This window comes from Cavia porcellus, unplaced genomic scaffold (assembly GCF_034190915.1).
Source record: "Cavia porcellus strain 051 isolate PalLab524CR breed Dunkin Hartley unplaced genomic scaffold, mCavPor4.1 scaffold_18, whole genome shotgun sequence".
NCBI classification, from domain to species: domain Eukaryota; kingdom Metazoa; phylum Chordata; class Mammalia; order Rodentia; family Caviidae; genus Cavia; species Cavia porcellus.
In genome coordinates, this window is record NW_026947501.1 from 69741751 (window position 1) to 69765788 (window position 24038).

Below are 24038 nucleotides of genomic sequence, written 5' to 3' on the forward strand. Positions count from 1 at the left end.
ATCCACCTCATATATCGGACACAATAGCCACTGAAATTGACAAGCAACTCCAGGAAGCTTTAAAGAAATTCAAACTCGAAATAATCTCCCAGATAAAAGAAGAAATGATAAAAGAAATGAAAGAGATTCTAAATATATCTAAAGAAAACACAGATAAAAAATTGGAGGAACTAAACAAAAAGATAGAATCCCTAGACGAGCAATATAAGAAACAAACAGAATACATAATGCAGATGCACAGAGATATACAGGAAATAAAAAACTCCACTGAAAGTTGTAAAAACCACCTTAATGAAAGTGAAGATAGAATTTCAGACCTTGAAGACAGGATTGCAGCTAGTGAACAGGAAAGGAAAGATCTTTTGAAAATAACAAGGAACCAGGAAACAACAATTCAACAACTGCAAGACGATGCAAAGAAGAATAACATAAGAATGATAGGGATTAATGAAAGAGAGGGAGACAACATGAAGGATGTCAGGAGGATATTTAGAGAAGTAATAGCTGAAAATTTCCCAAGCATGAGATCAGAAACTGACATCAGGATCAGTGAAGCATATAGAACTCCAAACAGTCATAACCAAAATAAAACTACACCCAGACATATAATAATCACCATCCCAGAAATCCAACACAAGAATAGATTATTAAAAGCTGTCAGAGAGAAAAGACAAATCACTTATAAAGGAAAACCTATCAGAATCACAGCAGACTTCTCAGCACAAACGATAAAGTCAAGAAGAGCATGGAGTGAAGTATTCCAGATCCTAAAGCAAAATGATTTCCAACCAAGACTGATATATCCTGCAAAACTATCATTCAAAATAGATGGTGCAATACGATACTTCCATGACAAAGAACAGCTGAAGAACTTCATGAACACCAAACCAACCCTGCAAAAAATATTGAAAGACAGTTTAGATACACAAAGGAAAAAACCACTAAGCAAAGCAAATAATTAAACAGAACCGAAAGATAAAGATGCAACAGCAGAGAGATAACATTCCTACAATTAACCAGCATTTAACAGTAATAACCATTAATGTAAATGGTCTCAATGCACCAATCAAAAGAAACAGACTAGCAGAATGGATCAAGAAACAAAATCCAACCATATGCTGTTTACAGGAAACCCATCTAACCCAGAAAGATACTCACAGACTGAAAGTCAAAGGATGGAAAACAATTCTTCATGCAGCAGGAATCCAAAAAAAGGCAGGAGTAGCCATTCTGTTTGCAGACAACGTGAACTTTAAACCAACAATGACCATAAAGGACAAAGAAGGTCACTACATACTTGTAAGGGGAAAACTCCAAGAGGAAGAGATAACTATCTTAAATATATACGCACCAAACTCCAGAGCACCCAGTTATATAAAACAATTATTAACAGAAATGAAAACTCAAATTATCAGTAACACAATTGTAACAGGAGACCTTAATACACCACTGACACCAAGGGACAGATCAACCAGACAGAAAATGAGCAAAGAAATAACAGAACTGAATCACACCTGTGAACAAATGGGTTTGATAGACATATACAGAATGTTCCACCCAACAACATCAGAATACACATTCTTCTCAGCAGTACATGGATCATTTTCTAAAATAGACCATATATTAGCTCACAGAACATATTTAAGCAAATGCAAAAGAGTTGAAATCATCCCTTGCATATTATCGGATCATAGCGCTCTGAAATTAGAAATTAATGACAAAGGATACTGCAAAAATTCCGCAAACACATGGAAACTAAATAACACACTCTTGAGTAATCAGTGGGTCACAGAAGAAATTAAAGAAGAAATTAAACAATACCTAAAAGAAAATGAAAATGCAGATACAACTTACCGGAATCTGTGGGATGCAATGAAAGCCGTTCTGAGAGGAAAATTTATTGCACTGAGTTCCCACATCAGGAAAACAGAACGAATACAAATAAATAACTTGATGCTACACCTCAAACAGCTAGAAAAAGAAGAGCAAGTCAAGCCCAAAGCCAAAAGAAGAGAGGAAATTATAAAAATCAGAGCAGAAATCAATGCAATAGAGACTAAGAAAACAATCCAAAGAATCAACGAATCAAAGAGTTGGTTCTTTGAAAGAATAAATAAAATCGATAAGCCCCTAGCCAACCTTATTTAAAAAAAGGAAAGAAAAAGCTCAAATTCATGCAATAAGAAATGAAAAAGGAGAAATCACTACAGACCCAATAGAAATACAGAGGATCATCAACACCTATTTCGAAAACCTCTACTCTCAAAAGTTTGATAACACAGAAGAAATAGACAGATTCTTAGAAGCATATGAAGTACCAAAGCTAGATCAAGAGGATATAAAACTGTTGAATAACCCAATCTCTGCTAATGAAATTGAGAATGTAATTGGGTCCTTGCCCACCAAGAAGAGCCCAGGCCCAGATGGATTCACTGCAGAATTCTACAAGAAATATAAAGAAGACCTAATGCCGACACTCCTCAAACTATTCAATGAAATTGAAAGGGAAGCAATCCTTCCTAAGTCATTCCTGGAAGCAAATATTACTCTAGTACCAAAACCTGAGAAAGACCCTATAAAAGAGAACTATAGACCGATCTCCCTAATGAACACAGATGCAAAAATCCTCAATAAAATATTGGCAAATAGGATCCAGCAAATCATCAAGAAGATTATACACCATGACCAAGTGGGATTCATCCCAGGAATGCAAGGATGGTTCAACATACGCAAATCAATAAATGTAATCCACCATACCAATAAAGCCAAACATAAGAATCACATGATCATCTCTATAGATGCAGAAAAAGCCTTCGATAAGGTCCAACACTTATTCATGATAAGAACTTTACAGAAAATTGGAATAAATGGTCTTTACCTCAATATAATAAAGGCCATTTATGACAAACCAACAGCCAGCATCATACTAAATGGCCAAAAATTGAAAGCCTTTACTTTAAAATCGGGTACAAGACAAGGATGTCCTTTATCACCACTCCTATTTAATATAGTACTGGAAGTACTAGCCAGAGCAATTAGGCAAGAAAGAGAAATAAAAGGGGTAAAGATAGGAAAAGAAGAAGTTAAATTATCATTGTTTGCAGATGACATGATACTCTACATAGAAGACCCCCTAAACTCCATTGAAATACTCTTAGATACAATAAATAAATTCAGTAATGTGGCTGGATACAAAATCAATACTCAGAAATCAATAGCATTCCTATACACGAACAACAAAATTACAGAGAGGGAAATAAGAGAAACTGGACTATTCACATTAGCAAGCAAAAAAATGAAATATTTAGGAATTACTCTTACGAAAGAAGTGAAAGACTTATACAGTGAAAATTATAATACACTGAAAAAGGAAATTGAAGATGATCTCAGAAAATGGAAAGACATCCCTTGCTCATGGATAGGAAGAACAAACATTGTGAAAATGGCCATTCTCCCAAAACTGTTATACAGATTCAATGCAATCCCAATAGAAATACCATCAACATACCTTATAGATCTAGAGAAGTCACTCCTAAATTTCACCTGGAACCAGAAGAGACCTAGAATCGCAAAGGCAATTCTAAGCAGCAAAGACAAAGCAGGAGGCATCACAATCCCTGACTTGAAGTTATACTACAAAGCAACAGTAGTAAAATCAACATGGTATTGGAATCAAAACAGAGCTGAAGATCAGTGGAATAGATTAGAAGATACAACCACAACTACAAACACACTCAACCACCTTATTTTTGATAAAGGAGCCAAGCAGGTTCACTGGAAGAACGACAGTCTCTTTAATAAATGGTGCTGGAAAAACTGGCTCTCCATTTGCCGAAAACTAAAGCTAGACCCATGTCTATCACCATGTACTAAATTAAAATCTAAATGGGTCAAAGATCTGAATATTAAAACAGAAACACTAAATCTATTGGAAGACAAAATAGGTAGAAACCTTGGAGACATAGGAGTAGGTAAAGAATTCATGAACAGGACTCAAACCGCACGGGAAATACTTCCCAGAATCAATAACTGGGACCACTTCTTATTAAAAAGTTTCTGCTTGTCAAAAGAAATCTCCAGCATAGTGAAAAGAAAACCCACAAACTGGGAAAAGATTTTAGTGAACTCTCTCTCAGACAAGGGCCTCTTGTCTAAAACATATAAAGAATTAAAGAAACTCAGACCTCCGAAATTCAAAGATCCAATCCAAAAATGGGCATCTGAGATGAATATGCAATTCTCAGATGAAGAAATGCAAATGGCAAATAAATACATGAAAAAATGCTCATCATCATTGGTCATTAGAGAAATGCAAATTAAAACCACACTGAGATACCATCTCACTCCTGAAAGAATGGCCAGGATCAAGAAAACCGACAACAAATGCTGGAGAGGCTGTGGGGAAAAAGGAACTCTCCTGCACTGCTGGTGGGAGTGTAGACTGGTACAGCCTTTGTGGAGATCTGTCTGGAGATTTCTCAAAAAGTTTGGACTGGAAATCCCATTTATTCCAGCTATTCCACTTCTAGGCATATTCCCAGAAGCACTGAAAGCACCATACCACAGTGATATATGTACACCTATGTTTATAGCAGCACAATTTGTAATCACCAGATCTTGGAAACAACCCAAGTGCCCATCAACTGAGGAATGGATAAAAAAGTTGTGGTATTTCTATACAATGGAGTATTATTCAGCTATAAAGAAGGATCACATTGAGATATTTATCAATAAATGGGCGCAGCTTGAGAACATACTCATTAGTGAAATAAATCAATCTCGCATGTGTGAATACCGAATAGTTTCCCTAATGTAAATAATGATTCAAATATATAAAAATATGTGGTAATCATGATTCCCCATTAGGTGGCCTTGAAGCCTTATAAAGTTTTCACTCATTAATTAGAAAGGCTTTATTCTGGGCTTCTTGATATGAAAATATTTGAAGCTAGAGTATATGAAGTTTTATCCAAATATTTCAAGGAAAAAGACACTATGGTAACTACTATTAAGTCAGGTTATAAGGTGGTGAAGTACTAGGTTGTTGAAACAGTCATGCTGTGACCTCTATTGTTATATTGTTATGTCCTGTTTTATCTCAATCTCCCCCTTATTGTTTCAAAAAAAATTATTTAGTCATTTCTTATGTTTGTCTTAATTAAAGAAAAAATTCAAAAAAATTAGGATATATAAATAGTAACTCTTTTCGATTTCCTATTAACTTGTTTTGAAGTCCTGTAGTACTCCCACGATCTTGTTTTGACTGATTAGACTCTGTTCCATTCTATATGATAGTATCAAGTTTGAAGACATAGGCAACTACTTTGAAGACAATAAGATTCACTAAGATACCTATTCTGGTTTGACTATTGTCTTCTTTGGAAGTCCTGTAATGTTTACAATGCCTAAGTTTTATTGGTCTTGTTCTCTACTGTTTTGTCCAACTTTATAATATCTAATAAGATAGACAATTCTTTTTAAGGAAACAAGGGACAACGTTGATAACCATTGTTGATAAACTTGTACTCTGTTCTACACCATGTGCTATGTCTATCCTTGGTATTGACTGACAGCTTTGTTTTGCCATATTTGACTGTATTCTTCCCCCCCCCCCAAGAAAGTAATAAGCACTAAGGAGTAATAAAATCCAAGATGTGTAAATTTTGTTGTAAAAAAGAGAGGGAAAAAAAGAAAAAAGAAAAAGAGCTCTAACGGATATAACAGCAAGTGTGTTTGGGGGTGTTAAATAGCTGACTTTATCAATGTTTTCGGAACATTGAACACAGCTGTTTGCAGTCTCCCTGTTTGAATGTCCACCTTGTGTTCTTTGATACTGTGATTTGAGGAACTATTTTCAAGAAGATAGTGTGTAATCTACTAGCAGGTAATTTCTTACTGTTATGTTTTTTTGTTTTGTTTTGTTTTGTTTTGTTTTGTTTTGTTTTGTTTTGTAGTTCTGTATTGCGTGTACCCTTACGCCGCTTTGGTTTGTTTTGTGTTTTTCTCTTTTTCCTCTTAAATTAAAAAAAAAAAAAAAAGTAACCGTAGTAAAATCAACATGGTACTGGAACCAAAACATAACCAGAGATCAGTGGAATCGATTAGAAGATACAACCACAACTACAAACACACTCAACCACCTTATCTTCAATAAAGGGGCCAAACATGTTCACTGGAAGAACGACAGTCTCTTTAATAAATGGTGTTGGAAAAACTGGCTCTCCATATGCCGAAAACTAAAACTAGACCCATGCCTATCACCATGTACTAAAATAAAATCTAAATGGATAAAAGATCTAAATATTAAAAGAGAAACACTAAATCTATTGGAAGACAAATTGGGTGAAAACCTTGAAGACATAGGAGTAGGTAGAGAATTCATGAACAGGTCTCAAACCACACGGGAAATACTTCCCAGAGTCAATAATTGGGATCACCTCTTATTAAAAAGTTTCTGCACGTCAAAAGAAATCTCCAGCATAGTGAAAAGAAAACCCACAAACTGGGAAAAATCTTAGTGAACTTTCCCTCAGACAAAGAACTTCTGTCTAAAACATATAAAAAAATTTTAAAACTCAGACCCCCAAAATTCAAAGACCCAATCCAAAAGTGGGCATCTGAGATGAATAAACAATTTTCATATGAAGAAATACAAATGGCAAATAAATATATGAAAAAATGTTCATCATCATTAGTCATTAGAGAAATGCAAATTAAAACCACACCAAGATTTCATCTCACTCCTGAAAAAATGGCCAAGATCAAGAAAACCAACAACAACAAATGCTGGAGAGGCTGTGGGGAAAAAGGAACTCTCCTGCACTGTTGGTGGGCGTGTAGACTAGTGCAACCATTGTAGAGGTCAGTCTGGAGATTTCTCAGAAAGCTGGGACTGGAAGCCCCATTTGACCCAGCTATACCACTTCTAGGCATATTCCCAGAAGAACTGAAAGCATCATACCAAGGTGATATATGTGCACCCATGTTTGTAGCAGCACAATTTGTAATAGCCAGATCTTGGAAACAACCTAAGTGTACATCAACTGAAGAATGGATTAAAAAGTTGTATTTTTATACAATAGAGTACTACTCAGCTATAAAGAATGATTACATAGAGACATTTATAAATAGATGGACACAGCTTGAGACCTTACTCATAAGTGAAATAAATCAAACTCACATGTATAAATACCGAATAGTTTCCCTAGTGTAAGAAATGATAAGAATACATAAAAGTATGTGGTAATCATGATTGCCAATCATATTGGTTTGAAGCCATATAATGTTTTCACTCATTAATTGCAATGGTTTTAACCTGGGTTTTCGATTTTAGTAACTGTGATAATACGAATAGCTATTTTGAAGAAAACAACACAACATAAAAGCTAGTGCTGATTTAATATCCTCTTGTTTTGAAGTCCCATCAAGCTGTTGTACATCTGTTTCCACTGATTTTAACATGTTGTATCTTACTATATTTTACTATATGCAATAGTATAAACAAAATTTTTTATAGACAAAAAGATAATATAGAAACCATTATTTGTTTTCTATTAGCTGGTTCTAAATACCCTGTAATTCTTTCATTCTCTTGAATGGTTTCCCCCTGTCTTGATATGCTTGATGCTATAGCAAACAAAGTAATACTCAAATAATTCAAGGAAAGAGGCATTATGGTGACTATTATTATGTTAGATTATCTGGTGATGAAACGCAATGATGCTTAAATTGTTCAGTTCTGACCTGCATTGTTCTGTTACAATGTCCTCTTTTATCTCAATCTCCCTCCTTTTTTTAATTAATCTATTTTTTCTCATTTTTTTATTAAGGGAAAACTAAATTTAAAAATAGCAGGACATATTATAGTAACTCTTTTGTTTTCCTATTAACCTGATTTGAACTCTAATATTGCACTCCCTATCTTGTTCTGTCTGGTTGTACTGTATTCTATTTTATTTGATAGTATCAAGTTTGAGGGTATAGGCAACCACTTTGAAGGCAATAAGATATACTATGATGCCCACTATGGTTTGACTATTATCTTTTTTTGAAGTCCTGTAAGGTCTGCGTTGTAGGTTTTATTGGTCTTGTTCTATACTATTTTGATCAGTTCTATTATACCTGATGATATAGGCAACTCAATTTAAAAATAGCAAGAGGCACAATGGTAACCATTTTTGATCACCTGGTATTCTATTTTTGCATCATGTACTATGCCCATCCTTCTGTTCTAACTGACTCTGTTTTGCTTAGTCACATTTGGTTTTATTCTCTTCAAAAAAAGTAATAAGAACTGTGGGAGTAATAAAACCCAAAATGTGTAATTGTTATTGTAAAAAAGAAAGGAAAGGAAGGTGGACTAAGGGATATAACCACAGGTATGTTTGAGTGTGTAGGATGGAATACCATATTACTGAGCTTTTGTTGGATCACTGAACGGAACTGTCTCCAATATCACTGTATGAATGTCCACTTTATATCCTTTAATTTTATAATTTGGACAACTGTTTCCAAGAAGACAATATGTAACCTATTAACTAGTGATTTCATACTGTTTATTTTTTTCTTGAAATTCTGTATTACTTGTACCCTTTTACTGCTTTATTTTATTTTACTATATTTTACTATATGCGATAGTATAAACAAAAATTTTTATAGGCAAAGAGATAATATAGAAACCATTGTTCGTTTTCTATTAGCTGGTTCTAAATACCCTGTAATTCTTTCATTCTCTTGAATGGCTTCCCCCTGTCTTGATATGCTTGATGCTATAGCATACGAAGTTATACTCAAATAATTCAAGGAAAGAGGCATTATTTTTATGTCCTTTCTTTTTTCTCTTTAAATAAAAAAATTTTTGAGACAGAGTCTTGCTATAGTGCACAGTCTGTGCCTGATCTTGCAGTCCTCCTGCCTCAGCCTCCTAGAGCATTGAGATTATAAACATACACAATCAAACCCAACTTAAACAAACAATTTTAAAGCATTGGATAAACTGTTATTGCAAACAGAAATTCTGATTTTTTTCCCAATCATTTACCTTGCAGAATACAGTTTTTGATCACACAAGGAAAGAGTCCGGCACCTGCAGCTCTCACAGAGGTTCTGTGTCTGTCATTGCAGGACATGTTCACATCACGGACTTCAACATAGCAACTGTTGTCAGAGGAGCAGAAAAGGCATCCTCCATGGCCGGGACCAAGCCCTACATGGGTGAGTGACCTGGGTCCTTGCCTAGGGCTTCACTTCCCTTCCAGCTTCCTGGTCACCCTCATCCTGCACCCACTCCATCCTGCACCCACTCCCAGGGTGTACTGGTCTCTCCCCAGTTCTCCACTATTCTCATGCTGTCTTCCCTGCTGGGAGACTCTCCTTCTCTGGTTTTCCATGCTTGCACAGGTGGGAACAAAGCAATCTTTTTCTTTACCATTAAAGTTCTAAATAGTATTGTCCAAATACAACTTGGTGTTGGTCATTCTGGGTCTCTACTGTTAGGTGATATTTCAATGCATGAGTGCTTACTGGTTTTCTTGTTGCAACTTTTTATGGAAGCACCACTTTCTTACGTGTTCTGTTCCTTGGCTTGGTTGTTAATGTCACCCGTTAGTTGAGTGTTGTGTCTTCTTTGCCAGTCTTCAATATTTGTTAATTTCTCTCTAATAGTTTTACTTCTTACTTCATTTTTAAATGAAGACATGTTCCACTCATAAAATAAATGACTGAAAAGTATCAAAGTAAAATTTAAAAAATTTTTTCATTGTTATCTTTTTCTGACAGTTTTATTTATTGTGTTCATTTTGTGTGTTCTAGTGGTTTTTATTTCTGAAAGAATTTTTTATTTCTATTTATTTTCTGGGAATCTTTTGCCTGACTTCTGAGGTATTTTATTCTAATTTAGGTTGTGTTTTTCATAGTTTATTTAATTTTCTTAATGTCTTTACTGATCAACTCTGAATATTTATATTAGCTATCAATTCCTGTATGTCAAACTCCATTGAGACTTAGACTTGGAACAATAACAATGTATAATTCCTCCAACTGTGTTGGTTGACCGGGACAAGGAAGTGGGCTTCAGCTATGCCTGGCTGGGCTCACTCAGGCACGTGTATTTAGCTGGAGAGGTAGAGTCAGCAGAGATGAGCAGGGCTCCCTTCATGTCTTCTCATGTCATCAAAGGTCTCCCATGAGCATCCTCATCTGGTAGATCACTTTCAAGATGGTACACTCCATCCCTGCATGCTGCCCAAGATTGCTTGCTGAGCTTCTGGTGGGCACAGCAAGTCACATACCCAACCCTGTGGGAGAGACCCCAGGGCCATGGGTACCAGAAGGCATGATCCATTGGGGACCATGCATGACACAACCCATCACAGTGCTTTTACCCTCTTTTGAAAAAGTTTGCAAACTTTTTATGCTTTGTTTACACAGCTTTCTAGTGTGCTATCATTGTGATAGTCTGTTCCTTATTCTCCTTTTTGTTATAATAACTTTGTATGAAATGTTACTTTGATATTTTTCAGTCATTTATTTTATGAGTGGAGCATGTCTTCTTGGATTTACAGAAGATGATGTGGATTAGGAGAGGTTTCCTCACTGAATAGATCCCATCATTCTGCTGTTTTATGGAGTGTTAAGACTAACATAGCTTGCCGTCTAAGAGTTCCTTGTGCTGCTCTCCCCATCTCTCTCTGGGCATCTTCTTTCTACTGTGCATGGGACCGCTGTCCTGACCAGTGCACTGGCATCTCACCCACAGCTTTTCCTTAGAGTTCCTTTCTAGAAAGGACTTGGGCTGTGTGGATAAGAATTTTGTGTCCTACACCGCTTTACTCCTTCTGAACTTACCTGGGTCCTGTCACTCCCCATTGGAACTAGGAGAGCTCTGGCCAGGTCAGCTGATCCTCCCATGATGAATGTTCTGGGCTCTCTGGGCTCTGAACGTGCTTTGTTGCTGCTCTTTGTTTCTTTGTGTACAGAAGTCACCACCATGGAGGTCTTGTCCCTGTTGATGGTTTGGTTTTTCTTTTTCTACTCACCCATATTTTGGGGGTGTGGGATAGTTTCATTTTAAAGTAAGTGCATCCAAGAGATTTTGGTATAGCTGTCTGTTTGCTGTGTCAGTTTATATGAACAGATACACAGAAACTCAGACTATTTAAATAAGTAAAATTGGTCAAGCAGTCATGGTAAAAACAATAGGTGTGCTATGGTTAATTCATGGTGTCAATTTGAGAAGTTTAGAAGCTTAACTAAGTGACTCAGCAGTTCTACATCCTGGGGTGTACAGGATCCATCGTAGGGTGGGTAGCCTGCTTGAAATATAAGGGAGGAAAAGGGGCTTGCTCTCGCCTCCTTTCTGCTCTCCTTGCTTTTGCTGCCTTCTGCCACCTGAATGGTTGGCCTTCTAACATGTGCCACCCTGTTTCCGAGCCAGCTGATTTGGACTGAAATCTCTACAAACTGTGAGCTAAATACACCTTTCCTTCCTTAGTTTTGGGCACTAGGTATTTTTATCTCCGCAATGAGAGGAAAGTAACCATGACACAGCCACTTGGTTTTGAGTGTTTGCTGTGTGTCGAGCCTTGAACTAAGTACTTCCCATCCATAACTCCATTTGATGCCCAGGATGTTCCTGTTTTAGAGTTGAGGGAGCAGGGGCATGGAGAGCGGGTGACTTTAGGTGGACATGGTTGGTGAGTCAGGCCCAGGTGGACATGATGCTGAGTCCAGAACTCTGTGGTGCTGCTCAGCCTGGCCTCAGTGACAAGTGCTCCCTTAGCAGAAATGCTGGAAGCCATGAACATTCCTGAGTCTGTTCTCTGCAAAGGTGTCCCTGAGGACACTGGATGTTGCTAAGGCATTTCCTGCTGAAGACCTTTCCAAAGTCCCTTCCAGAAGGACCTGTGGCAATCTCACCAAGGTAGTCACTGCCTTTAGACTCAAAAGAAAGCAGAGGAACAGAACTTAAGTGGGGAAAAGAGTGAGGAGGGGTAGAGCTGACCACTCAGGTGTCTGCCTTGTGTAGCTGAGTGGATGCTCGACTGGGGTTCACTATTGAGGGAAGATGATGGCAGCCACAGGCTTGTGGGCTGCTGGGGCTCCTGGGGTGATGAGTCTGAACACAAGGTCTCTGTGGGCCTCAAAGTAACTGGGTATCCAGGAGTCTGGGAGCATTGTGGACTGTACGTGCTCCTAGCTGTGGTCCAAGTATTAAGATGGCACAGCAGAGGCCAGGGTAGGACTCTGGGATGTAGGAGAGGGGAGCTCCAGCAGGGACACAGGAGCCAGAGCCCCGCATCAGACATGACAGGCATGCAATACCCACCATGCATGCTGAGGACACAGAGGCCAAACAGCAGGCGGGAGCAGCCATGGGCAGCATCCACCATGATCCTGCCTTTGGGGTGTTTCCAGAAAGCAAACTGAGCTCAAGGAATGTTGATCCTGGACCCCTGCAGAAGTTCAGAGTCATTTCCCATGAGGCCTGCCTGTCTGCCCTTTGACACCACAGCCCAAAATTTATCTGGCAGAGACTTCTCTTGGCCTCCCCCAGCCCCATCCTGGCAACTCTGCCCTGGCTCTCGGCTCCAGGAAAGGAGAACAGGGCTGCACCCAGCTTCAAGAAGAAGAAGGAAACCTGCATGTGTCATAGCTGTGCCACGTGACTGCCACTGCATTTCCTCCCTCTCACTTTCCACAAGAGGAACCTGAGATCCTTAGTGGTCCTTTAGCCTTCCTGGGCTCACGCAGCTGGGAGCCAAGGAGCCGGAACGTGAGGCTGCATTCATTTGGATCCGAAGTCCAGGCTATTACTTTTGTGACACAGGGCTCCCGCAGCAAAAAGCTGCTTCTCAGACAAGAAAGGAGTTGATTGTCTGAGCTGTACAGAAGACTCAGAGCTGCTGTCATCCTAATTAGAAGAGCCTTGGGCCTGAGGTGGTAAGCAAGAGCCCAGGGAAGACCCCCGAGGCTCTGCAGGCATACTGGCATTCCACATGGTTGCGTTTCAGAGGCTGCTGGGGAAACAGGGAGTTGCTCTAGTGCAGAGGATGAGAGAAAGGAAATCTCTTTTACTAGCACCTAATTCTGCAGGTCGCAGGGCTGGAAAGTCATAATGCCAAGTGACAGATTTGTCCATTTCACTCACTTGAGCTGTCCAGTTCCCAAGCCCAATCACAAACTCCCAGAACACACCAAATGCAGATTCAGGGAACTGGCTGATGAGTAATGTCTCCAAAGCTTGCCCGCAGGGATGCTCCCAGAAGAAATATTTGCATAGAGCCGCATTTTCATTCTTTAGAAGAGCAGATGGGATTCACAATGGCACAGGGGATGGAAACTCTCTCAAATGTGTCAGATTAGAAGTCAAAAGTGTTCCAGCCACCACTTAGGGCTTCAATTTATAAACTCAGGTGGGAGAAAGCTGAGCAACCACACAACAAACAATTAGAGGGCAGAGGAGGCCCAGGGACCTAAATCAGCATCTGGCAGCAGCACAAAGCTCAGGCCGGTGGGGCAGGTAGATGCATGAGCAGAGCCGGTGGGGCTCACAGTCATGGAGGCAGGCAGTGGGGCCACAGGAGGAGCAGTTCTGGGAAGAGGGGAGGTGTGTTTTAGGGACAGTTTCAGGATGAGCCTGAAAGCTGGGCATGGTGACGACCTGAGTTGAACTTGAAGCATGTGCTGTGTTGGGTAAGAACCGGGAGAGCTAGACAAACAGAGAAAGCCAGGGCAAAGACAAGCAGGAGTGAAATTCCATGCTGGGAGAACCTAGCAGGGCCATTTTTTATAGCTTAAACACTAACAGAGAAGGGGAGAGGAGCTAGGCTGCCTTAACACGTGGTCACAGGGGTCCTGGTAAGATGCTCAGGAGCCAGAGGGAGGTGAGTGCTGGCACTGTCATAATCAGACTCGTGGGATCAGGCAAGGTGGGTGACCTAGGAGTAGCACTAGAGGCCAGGCTGCCTGGGGTGGGTACACAGTAAGTGAGGCTTTGGCCTGGGACAAATTTGATGCCTCCTGTTTAGTGGCTGGGTGGCAAACTTGGGTCAGTTTTGTCCCCCAACACAATGTATTGCACGTTCCTAGCTGGGGACCCTCAGGCAACGCTGACTGCCAGATAGAGGGGCTCCCGGTGTCCTCATCTGAAATGGGATGCGATGTTTGCCATGTGCCCCCAAGGTTGCCTGTGTGAGCTGGCCTCAGTGCAGAAGCCACTGAACACAGAGCCTGAGGCGGGTGAGTACTCAAGGCTGGTTACTGCTGCCGTCACACATGTCAGTCCTGAGCTCATTGCTTACCTGGGATGGAATTGGGAGCCTGAGCCTTGCCTGAGCTTCCCTGGCTGACCTTCCCTGCCCTTAGGGAGCTCACAGTCTAGTGAGGGAAATGGGCCTCTAAGGGATCCTACTGGCTGGGTGCCTGGGAGAATATGGGGTCAGTAGAGAGCTGGTCATCACTGCATGTCAGCGCCTCCCGCAAGGAGGCTGTGTGAGTAAACCAAGATGCCACCATGCGTTCACCCTGGCAAAATGCTGGCACTCTCCTTGTAGAAATTACTGAGGCTAAAGAGAGTGAAGGAGGCTTCCTATGCCAGAGAAAGTGGCAAAGCCCGAACTCAGCCCTGGGCTGGTGAGACTCCTATGCCCCCTATATTTAGTGAGAACCTACCCTTCCTCCCTCTCTCCCTCACTTCCTTCCTTCTTTCCTTTCCTCCCTCCCTCCCTCCTTTTCTTTCTTCCTCCCTTCCTTCAGGAACCACCTATGTGCCAAGCAGTATTCTGGGGACTGAAATTACAACTGTAAAAAAAATCCACAGTATCTTTGCCTTCATAGGTTTGGCTATTGGTGAGAGAGAGACTATCACTTTAAAAATCTGCAAACCATCAGATGTGGTTTGAAATGTTTGTTACTGAGGGCTAATATTTATATCACAAGATGAATCATTTTGGTGAGCAGTTGGTTGAACTCAGATAAGCACCTGCAGCCATGTAAACACCACAGTGAAGATATACAAAGTCCCAGCGCCTCCCCAGGACTCCCCAGGTGCAGTCCCTGGCAACCAGAGATTGGCTTTTTCTGCCCATGTGGTTTTGCATTAGTCTAGAAGTGTAGATGGGGAAATGGGGGTGGATCTCACTTTTGCTCTTATAATGATGTGTTGGGACTCTACTCATGCCGTGTGTCCCAGCAGCCCGTTCCTGTCTGTCACTGAGTAGAGCTTTGGTGGCTGATGGATGCACAATTGTCTTCTCCTCCATCAAAGAGCATTTGTGTTGTTTCCAGGTTACACAACTGTTCATAAAACCACGACGAACATCTGGAAACAGGGTTTGTACAGATGTAAGTTTTCACTTCTCCATAATAACTACCTATGAGTGGGATTATCACCTGGTCACATGGCAAGCATGAGTTTACCTCTCTAAGAAACTGCTATATTTTTCCTGGTGGCCGAACCATTGTACATTCCCACAACAATGTGTGAGAGGTCTCCTTGCCAGGTACCCTCTCCAGCACTTGATATTGTCCTGTGGGTCGTACTGTTGGCCATTTGGATAGGTGGGGAGTGCATTTCACTTGCAAATCCCTCCTGACTAATGGTGCTGAGAATTTTCTACCTGCCTGTCTACTACCCATCCCTCTTTCATGCTACGTGTCTGTTCAAGTCATTTGCACAGTAACCTTTTGGATTGGGGGGGGATCTTTTTCGATTACAATAATTTTTATTGTGGAAAGCCAAAAGAAATCAGTTATTTCAAGTACTAGGGTAATAAAAACCTTGATGCCTAATGATTAGGATGTATTAAGTACTTAGGATGTATTAAGTACTCTCACCTTGTAGACAAGTGACAATATTTTCTTTTTTTTTTTTTTTTTTTTTGTCTTTTTCATTTTTATCGGTACCGGGGATTGAACTCACAACTGCCTGCTTGCAAGGCAGGTGCTTATACCGCTGAGCTAAATCCCCAGCCCCCAAGTGACAATATTTTCAACACACAGTATTAGAAATATCAAGAAGCCAGAGCTACACCTCCCATCATATTTCACAGGAAATTTAACCAAAGGGTCTCGAATTAGATTTAAAAAAAATATTCTGCTCTTGTCTGCTAGACTTCTCCCAGCACTTTTTGTTTGTTGGGTTGGTTTTTAATTATAAGCTTTGGGACTTCTTTATATCACTATTACTAGGTATGTGTTTTACAAATGTTTTCTTCTAGTCAATGGCTTGGCATTCTAGTATTTTAAAAGAATCTTTTAAAAGACAAAAGTTGTAAATTTCATGATGTCCATTTTCACACCTTGTATTTATCAATCATGTACTTGGAGTTATAAGTAAAACTATTTTTCTCCATGAGGTCACAAAGACTCTCTCATCTACTTTCTGTGGAAGTGCTATACTTCTGGCCCATACATTTTAAGTTAATTTTGGAGCATGATGGGAGGTGTAGCTCTGGCTTCTTGATATTTCTAATACTGTGTGTTGAAAATATTGTCACTTGGGGGCTGGGGATTTAGCTCAGTGGCATAAGCACCTGCCTTGCAAGCAGGCAGTCATGAGTTCAATCCCCAGTACCAATAAAAATGAAAAAGACAAAAAAAAAAAAAAAAGAAAATATTGTCACTTGTCTACACGGTGACTTTTGCAACTGTGTCAAAACTGAACTGGCCATAAATGTATGGGTCTTCATGTGGCTTCATAAAGATACTTGACATAGGACAGTGAGAATCCTTTGGGACCCTTTCATCTTTTACAAAGGCAAAACAAAATACTTCAGTTGGGGTTTTGTTAGGATTCCACTAATATGGGTTACATTCCAGAGAAAGGGGGCTTCCTGATGTGAAGTCTTCAAACCATGAACATAGGACAATTTTCCATATAATGATATTAAGTCATCTTGAATTCTTTCTTCTGTGCTATATACTATTCAGTATATAGATTTGGCACATATTTTGTTATATTTGTACTTAAATATTGTGGATTTTGAGGGCCACTCCTGATGTTAATATTTTAAAATATCAGTTCTCAATCATTAATTACAAATTTATAGAAATATAATTGATTTTATATTGACTTTATATCTTGTGGCTTTTTAAAATTTATTTATCAATTCTTGTGGCTTCTCTTAGTTGATTTTTTTTTAGATTTCTACATATACAACCATATTTGAAGACAGGAAAAGCACTATGTTTATTTTCCCTTTTTCAGTGTATGTGGTTTTCCTTCCTTGGTTCTATGACCTTAGCTAGAAGATTTGATGAACTTATCTGGATCCTGATCTAAGTTGGAAAGCATTTCATGTTTTACCATTCAGTAGTAAACCAGCTGTCAAGTGGTGATGGTGATGGTGATAGTGATGGTGATGGTGATGGTGATGGTGATGGTGATGGTGATGGTGGTGGTGGTGGTGATGGTGATGGTGATGGTGATGGTGGTGGAGGTGGTGGTGATGGTGGTGGTGGTGGTGGTGGTGATGGTGGTGGTGGTGGTGGTGGTGATGGTGATGGTGATGGTGATGGTGGAGGTGGTGATGGTGGAGGTGGTGGTGGTGGAGGTGGTGGTGGTGGTGGTGGTGGTGGTGATGGTGATGGTGATGGTGATGGTGATGGTGATGGTGGTGGTGGTAGTGGTTCTACCACTAATAACTGAGCCCAAGGTCTCATCAGGCCAGGAAAGCACACTGAGTTACCTCCCCTGCCCATTTTTAAATTTTTATTTTCTTTAGTTCCCCAGGCTGTCCTTACACTTACGATCTTCCTGCCTCGGCTTCTTGAGTACCCAAGATTAAATAGTATGTTCTTTGTGCTTGTTCTCTATCAAGTTGAGGAAGTCCCTTCTGTTTCCAATTTTGGTGTTTCTTTAAATCACAAATGCATGCTGAATTTTGCCAAGCAGGCTTTCTGGCGCTATTGAGATAGTCAGATGGTTTTGCTTCTCTACTCTGTTGAAATACATTGGTTGATTCTGAAATGCTGAACCAGCCTGAACTCCTAGAATAAACCCCATTACTCATGATGATGGTCCTTTTTTGCATAGCTGAGATCAATTTGCTAATATCTTGCTCACAATATTTACATCTGCATTCATGAGGAATATTCATCTGTAGCTTTGGGTTCCTGTAACAATTTTGAGTGGTTTGCATGTCAGCACTCCTGGCAACATAAGACAAATAGGGAGTAAGCAGGACTAGTATTATTGTGCCTGTACTGGATAAACTTGTGCAGTGAAAATATTTAGGCTCGGAGGTTTCTTTGCTAGAGAGTTTTTCACTGTGAGTTCAATTTCTACAACTAACTAAATTTTTAGTAAAATTTGGTAGCTTACATCTTACAGAAAATTTTACTATTTCATCTAAATTTTCAAATACATGGGGATAAAATTATTTATAATATTCCCTTCTTATTCTTTTAATGAGAGTGGATTCCACAATGATGACCCCTCCTTCATTCTGATTGTTTATTTGTATTTTCCTCTGATTTTCCTGATCATTCTAGTTAGAAGTTCTATCATATTTATTGATTTGCTTAATGAGCCCGTTTTTAATCTTTACTGATTTCACTTGTTTTTCTGTTTTATATTTTACTGATTTTTCCTCTCTTTGGGCTTAATTCCTTACTTTGAGCTTAATTCCTTCCTTTGGGCTTAATTTGTTCTATTTTCTTAAGGTGGAAGTTTACTAATTTCAGACAACTGCTATTCCAATGTAAGGACTTAATGCTATAAATTTCAAACGCAGCCTTACCTGTAACCTGTAGCTGTCTACAGTTTTAGCTGTATCCTGTATGTTTCCAGTTCTGATGCAGTTGTTTCTTGGACTTGATGAAGGTCTGGCTCCTGGACCCACCTACCCCTAACCCTAGGATTCCAAACTTCATAGATGCTCGAGTGCCCTGTGTAAAATGGTGGCATCTGCCTACATAACCTCTGTACATCTTCCTGCACCCTTTATCCTACATCACTGCTAGATGATTATAGCACCTAGTAAATGCAAAGTAAACACCATGAAAACATTGTTATATTCTATTTGTGTAGGTAATAATGGTGAGGAAAAGGTCTTCACACATTCATGACAGGTACAGTTGTTTTCTGAATATTTTTAATCTGTGGCTGATTGGCCTGTGCATGCAGAATTAACAGGCACAAAGGCCCCGATTATGTTAACATACCCAACACGGCCTTCTTTAGTCTTTGCATGTTATATTCACTAGTGCAATGGCAAATGTTTAACAACTAGTTCTCCAGTAAAGAAAAAAATCCTGATTTGTGGATTGTGGTATTTTTAGCGAGAGAAGCACTCCCAGTAGGCTTATTTCAGATGCCAACATGGCCTCCTCAAACACGTAACAGTGCACTCTTGTGAGCCAGTAGTATAAACCAGCTCTATCCCATCCCTCACAATGTTTCCCATCTCCTGTTTTTAAACCACCCTTTGTATTTATATCTTTATATTTAAGGTGGATTTCTTGTAACCAGTCTATATTATCTGGCAAAATATCCCTTTTCTTCTTTTTGACATTTATACCATTTGTGCCTAATATAATTATTGATATGGTTGGGTTGTAATCTATCATCTTGCTTTTTCTTCTATTAATTCCACTTCATCTTTGTTCCCTTTCTTCTGCTTTGTCTGGGATTTGTTCATTACTATTATGATTCTGCTCTAATTTCTCTATTAGCTTTATATTTTTACATTAAGGAAATACAGAAGCTGACCTACACTTGCAATATATACAGTGGTACTTTGGTTCATGAATTGAATTCGTTCTACAGTTTTGGGAAAGATGGCCACTTCTGTGTCTGTGTAAAAAAAATGATTGCTGTTGTGTTTGTCACCCTAAGCAAAGTTTACAAACAAAAGCCAAATTTTGCAAAGTGCTCTACCAAACTGCAAAAAAAGCATTCATGAAACAAGGTGTCACTCTATTATTAATCAGAATCTACCTTAAAATATTATGACATACAAATCTCATACTCCCAAATCCTCCCTCTTATCATTTGTCTTCTTTGACCAATTTTCACTGACTTTATTTTTGTTTCTGGTATCCAGTTACATTTTAATGGTTAAAATAAGTAAAAATGTGCATTTATGCTGTTTTCCCATTTTCAGGATTCTTCAGTTCTTTGTGTAGCTCCAGTTCTGACAGGCTTCATTTCCTTGCAGTTAAAATCTAGTGGTGACTAATTCTTTTCTGCTTTAAATTTTTATGTTGGGAAATCATTTGTCTTACTTTTTTAACTGGATGCATAATTCTAAATTGCTGGTTTTCCTCTCTGAGCATTTAAATGTGTGGCCCCATTGCTCCTGACCTGCAGCTGTTCCTGATGGTAAATCTGCCGTTCTTCCTGTCTCTGTTCGTCTGTGTATATAGTGCCTTCTTCCTTGAGCTCCCGCCAAGATTTTCTCCTCATCTTTTGTTTTAGAATGATACCCTTGGATGTACTGGATTTTGTTTTCATTTTTTCACATTTCTCCTGGCTGATGCTCTCTGACTTTCTTGACTATCTAGTCTGACAACTCATCATTTTCAGGAGATCCTTCACTATTACCTCTGCAAATGTTTTGTCTCTGGCCCAGTCTCTACCCCTTCACTCTGCTTCTGGGATTTCAATTATGTGTGTGTTAGACTTTTGATATTATACTCCACAGCCTTTAGGTACTTTGTTCTTTTATTTTCCCTACTTTGTTCTCTTAGAGTTTCATTTTACGTTGCAGTCTGCGGGTGATCCTCTGGAGGCGCTCTTCATCCTGACACCGTGTTTGTTAGTGTTTAGCATTTCCCTTTAGTGAGTTTATTCTTCCCTCTTCCTGTTGAATTCTCCTGTGTTGATGTGTGCTCTCTGCTTCTCCACTGGAGAGTTTGAAATATTTCAAATTCCTGTGTGTCAGCTCCAACTTCTAGCTTTCATCTGGACGTGGTTCTGTTGGTTTGTTTGTCTCTTCGCAGTGGGGTTTTGGTTTTGGCTTGTGCCCTCCAGCTTTAGGTTAAAGTCTGGGCATCACACGTAGGTCCAGTTTATGTCTGTAAATGACCATGGCTGCTGCGCTCCTTGGCTTCAGTGGTGTTTGGAGGAGGGCTGAATCAGTGTACTCCATGGTTGAGCTTGATTTGGGTTTCACTGTTGCCATGGTCATTTTCATTGCACCACTTCTGTGGTGACATTGGGATGGGTTGCCATAGTGCTTGCCTCTGTGTTTCTGTTGCACCTTCACGGGAGGGTTTGCCTGGGGACCTGCACCCTCCCCGTTCTTCCTGTTCTTCCATACGTGTCTGTTTCCTGGGGCTTGACTCCAGCTGTCTGGGGGAATTGGGGGCAGTTCATGGTCCCTGCTGTTTTGCTTCAGGTTCAGTTTTAGCAGGTTCTGCATCTATGGGCCTTGAGGATCTCAGGGGTGTCTCACATTGATCTAGCCTCTCTCCCAACAGTGAAAAACACTAGTCTGAGCCCAGGAGAATTTTCTGTCCTTTTATGTACCATCCTCTGCCCTCATGAGTACCTGTCCATGTCCTGTGATGATAGAGCCTTCTGCCTTTCTCCCAGTAGCCTAAGATCTCTGTTCCACCAGGTCATTGGGAAGTGGATCTAGGGAAGGCACCAGGCCTTTCCCAAAGCAGTTACTGCTCCCTTTCCTAAGATCTCTGGCCTCAAGGCAAACTCCTACAGTCTCCTTGCCTATCCCCATCTCTTTCATGAGTACACAGCGAGGCTACAGAGAAGAAATTGTGTATGGATTCAAATTCCCCTTGTATCTAGACAAACAGAGGTTCAGTTTCCTCACTTAAGCTCACACACCGCCTTTCGCAATTCATTGAGTATGTCAGATAGAATCTTGCCCGCTCTGTGTTACTCCTGTCTTCTTCCCATGGCACCCCCAGGGGAGCCTGTACTCACGTCCCTGCCTCTGCTGGGAGTCTCCTGAGGTTAGGTTAGGTTGGTACAAGTTACCCAGCTTCATCTCACTGTTAGGTGAGATGTGACATTCCAACTTCTACACATAAACAGAGCAGATTTACTTGAGATCTTGATAAGAATCACCATGGAAAAGAGAGATGTTGATGGGAAGATGAGTTAGACTCAAAACGCCCAAAGTAACTTGGCTGAAAAAGTCACTTTCCTGCTGGCTCCTACAGGATGAATCAGTGCTGTTCAGGAAAAGGGATGGGAAAGCATGGCAGGGAGATAGAGCGACATTTGTCAAGGTACAGAGGCACTGGAAATTGGCCAGCAGAACCAGAGGAAAATTTGTTTGTCCTCAGCAAATATGGCTCTGTGCATTCCTTTATCTCTGCACAATGGATTTGCTGAGCAAAGCAAGCGAGGAGGATGAGTTTAGACATGGGTAGGCCGGACTGCACAGTACCTGTGTGCTGCATCATAGCTACGGATTTCTGTAGCAAGTTCAAAAGGAAATAAATGGTAGAAAGCATTAATTGTCTGGGATAAACAGAGAGTGCAAAATCCTTTAAGTGAGTGGACTTACAGGTTGAGCATCTTAAATCTGAAAACTGGAAATCCAAAATATTCCCAAGCTCAAAGCATTTTGAGTGCTGGTATGATGCCACACAGGAAAAAAACCATACTTGAACTCATGGCAGGGCACAGTCAAAACACAGGTGCGCTGGAAATGTTGTTTGCATTACCTTCAGGCTAGGTGTATAATGTGTATGTAAAACATAAAAGGATTTCACATTAAAGCTGAGTCCTGTCCTCAAGATAATCTCATTACGGGCATGCAAATACTCCAGAATCTAGGAAAAAGAAATAAAACCTAAAACACTTCTAGCCCCAAGCACTGTGGAGAGGGGAAACTCATCCACTATGGAAATAGAGTTTTCTGTCATCACGAGATGCTGATTAGAGGTTCATCTCCAGCTTCACATACTGACTTTGTGCACTGATTCTAATCTGTGCTTCCAGGTAGAGCACCACTGTGAAAACCTTTTTCTCATCTACTGTCTGAATTGGATGCATTTAACACGAAGTCATTTTCTGGTATTTGATCATGATTTATTTTTGCGTCTCCTCCGAGCTTTCCATTAGTCAGTTGACCTTCCCCTCTGCTTCCTCTTCCCATGCAGATGGTGAAATCCTAATGGTCAGGGCCTGAGCAGTGTCTTACACTTTAATGAAACCACTTTTCTGTTATTATTAATGCTATTCACACCTCTAGAAAGAGAGAAATTACCAGACTGGTATGGTGGGTTTTTTTAAATCTCAAATTAATATGTAAGCGTGTGATACCTCAGTTCAGCCTGCTAGCCGAGAGCCAGAGAAAATTAAATTAGCCCTGCGGATGCGGAGAGAGGCAGGGCCTGCTGCTTATCTCTGCTCACCACAGCTTCTCCATTCACGTCCGTGTGAAGGATAATGAAGGAGCTGAGTCGCGTGAGAACCGTGTGCAGCACGCGCCCTCTGAGCTGGCTCCCATCTACGCATCCCCTTGGCGGGCGCAACGCGCTGACATCACACACTGGCTCACGTCTATGGGAGCTTGCTTTGTGGCAGTCTCAAAACTAAGCACGTGTGTTATTAAGCACATACATGTTATCACATATGTGACCCCATCACAAGGCGGGCACTGGATCATTCTGCGGCTTCAGACTTGCTCGCAGGTGAAGTGCTTGCCCAGGGACCAAGAGCCAGGTCTCCGGGTCCCCAGCGTCTCTGCTCCTGAGGTATACCAAGCATGTGCTTCTAGATCAGCTTCATGATTTATTTCCCTGAAGATCGAGACTGACTGAGTCACGGCCCTGCCCCCAAAGGGCTCATGGTCTGGTGGGAAGGTGGATGTGAATTCTTTTAGTAAAGTGCTGCATGATCAGCACTGCAAGGAGGAGTGGACAAGGATGGGAAGGAGGCCAGGACACAGACTGGGTCAAGGAGGATGAAAAGGGGGAGTGGGCAGTCATAATAAAAGACTTGAATACTGCTCAGGGGCAGAGCAAAGTTTGAGCTGAGTCTTGAAGTATAAATAGGAGTTCGTGAATATGAAAAGCAGGTAATGATTATCAGGAGGTAAGTCTCAACGGATTTAAGAGAA

General features: G+C 40.4%; 1 protein-coding gene across 1 annotated transcript in view; it reads left to right on the forward strand.

Annotated features, from left to right (window-relative positions):
* Stk32b (serine/threonine kinase 32B) overlaps positions 1 to 24038 on the forward strand; it is a 336180-nt gene that overhangs the window by 274999 nt on the left and 37143 nt on the right. The window contains exon 6 of the mRNA XM_063230171.1: positions 9124 to 9213. Coding sequence (XP_063086241.1) covers positions 9124 to 9213 — 90 coding nt within the window. The remainder of the gene's footprint in view (positions 1 to 9123; positions 9214 to 24038) is intronic.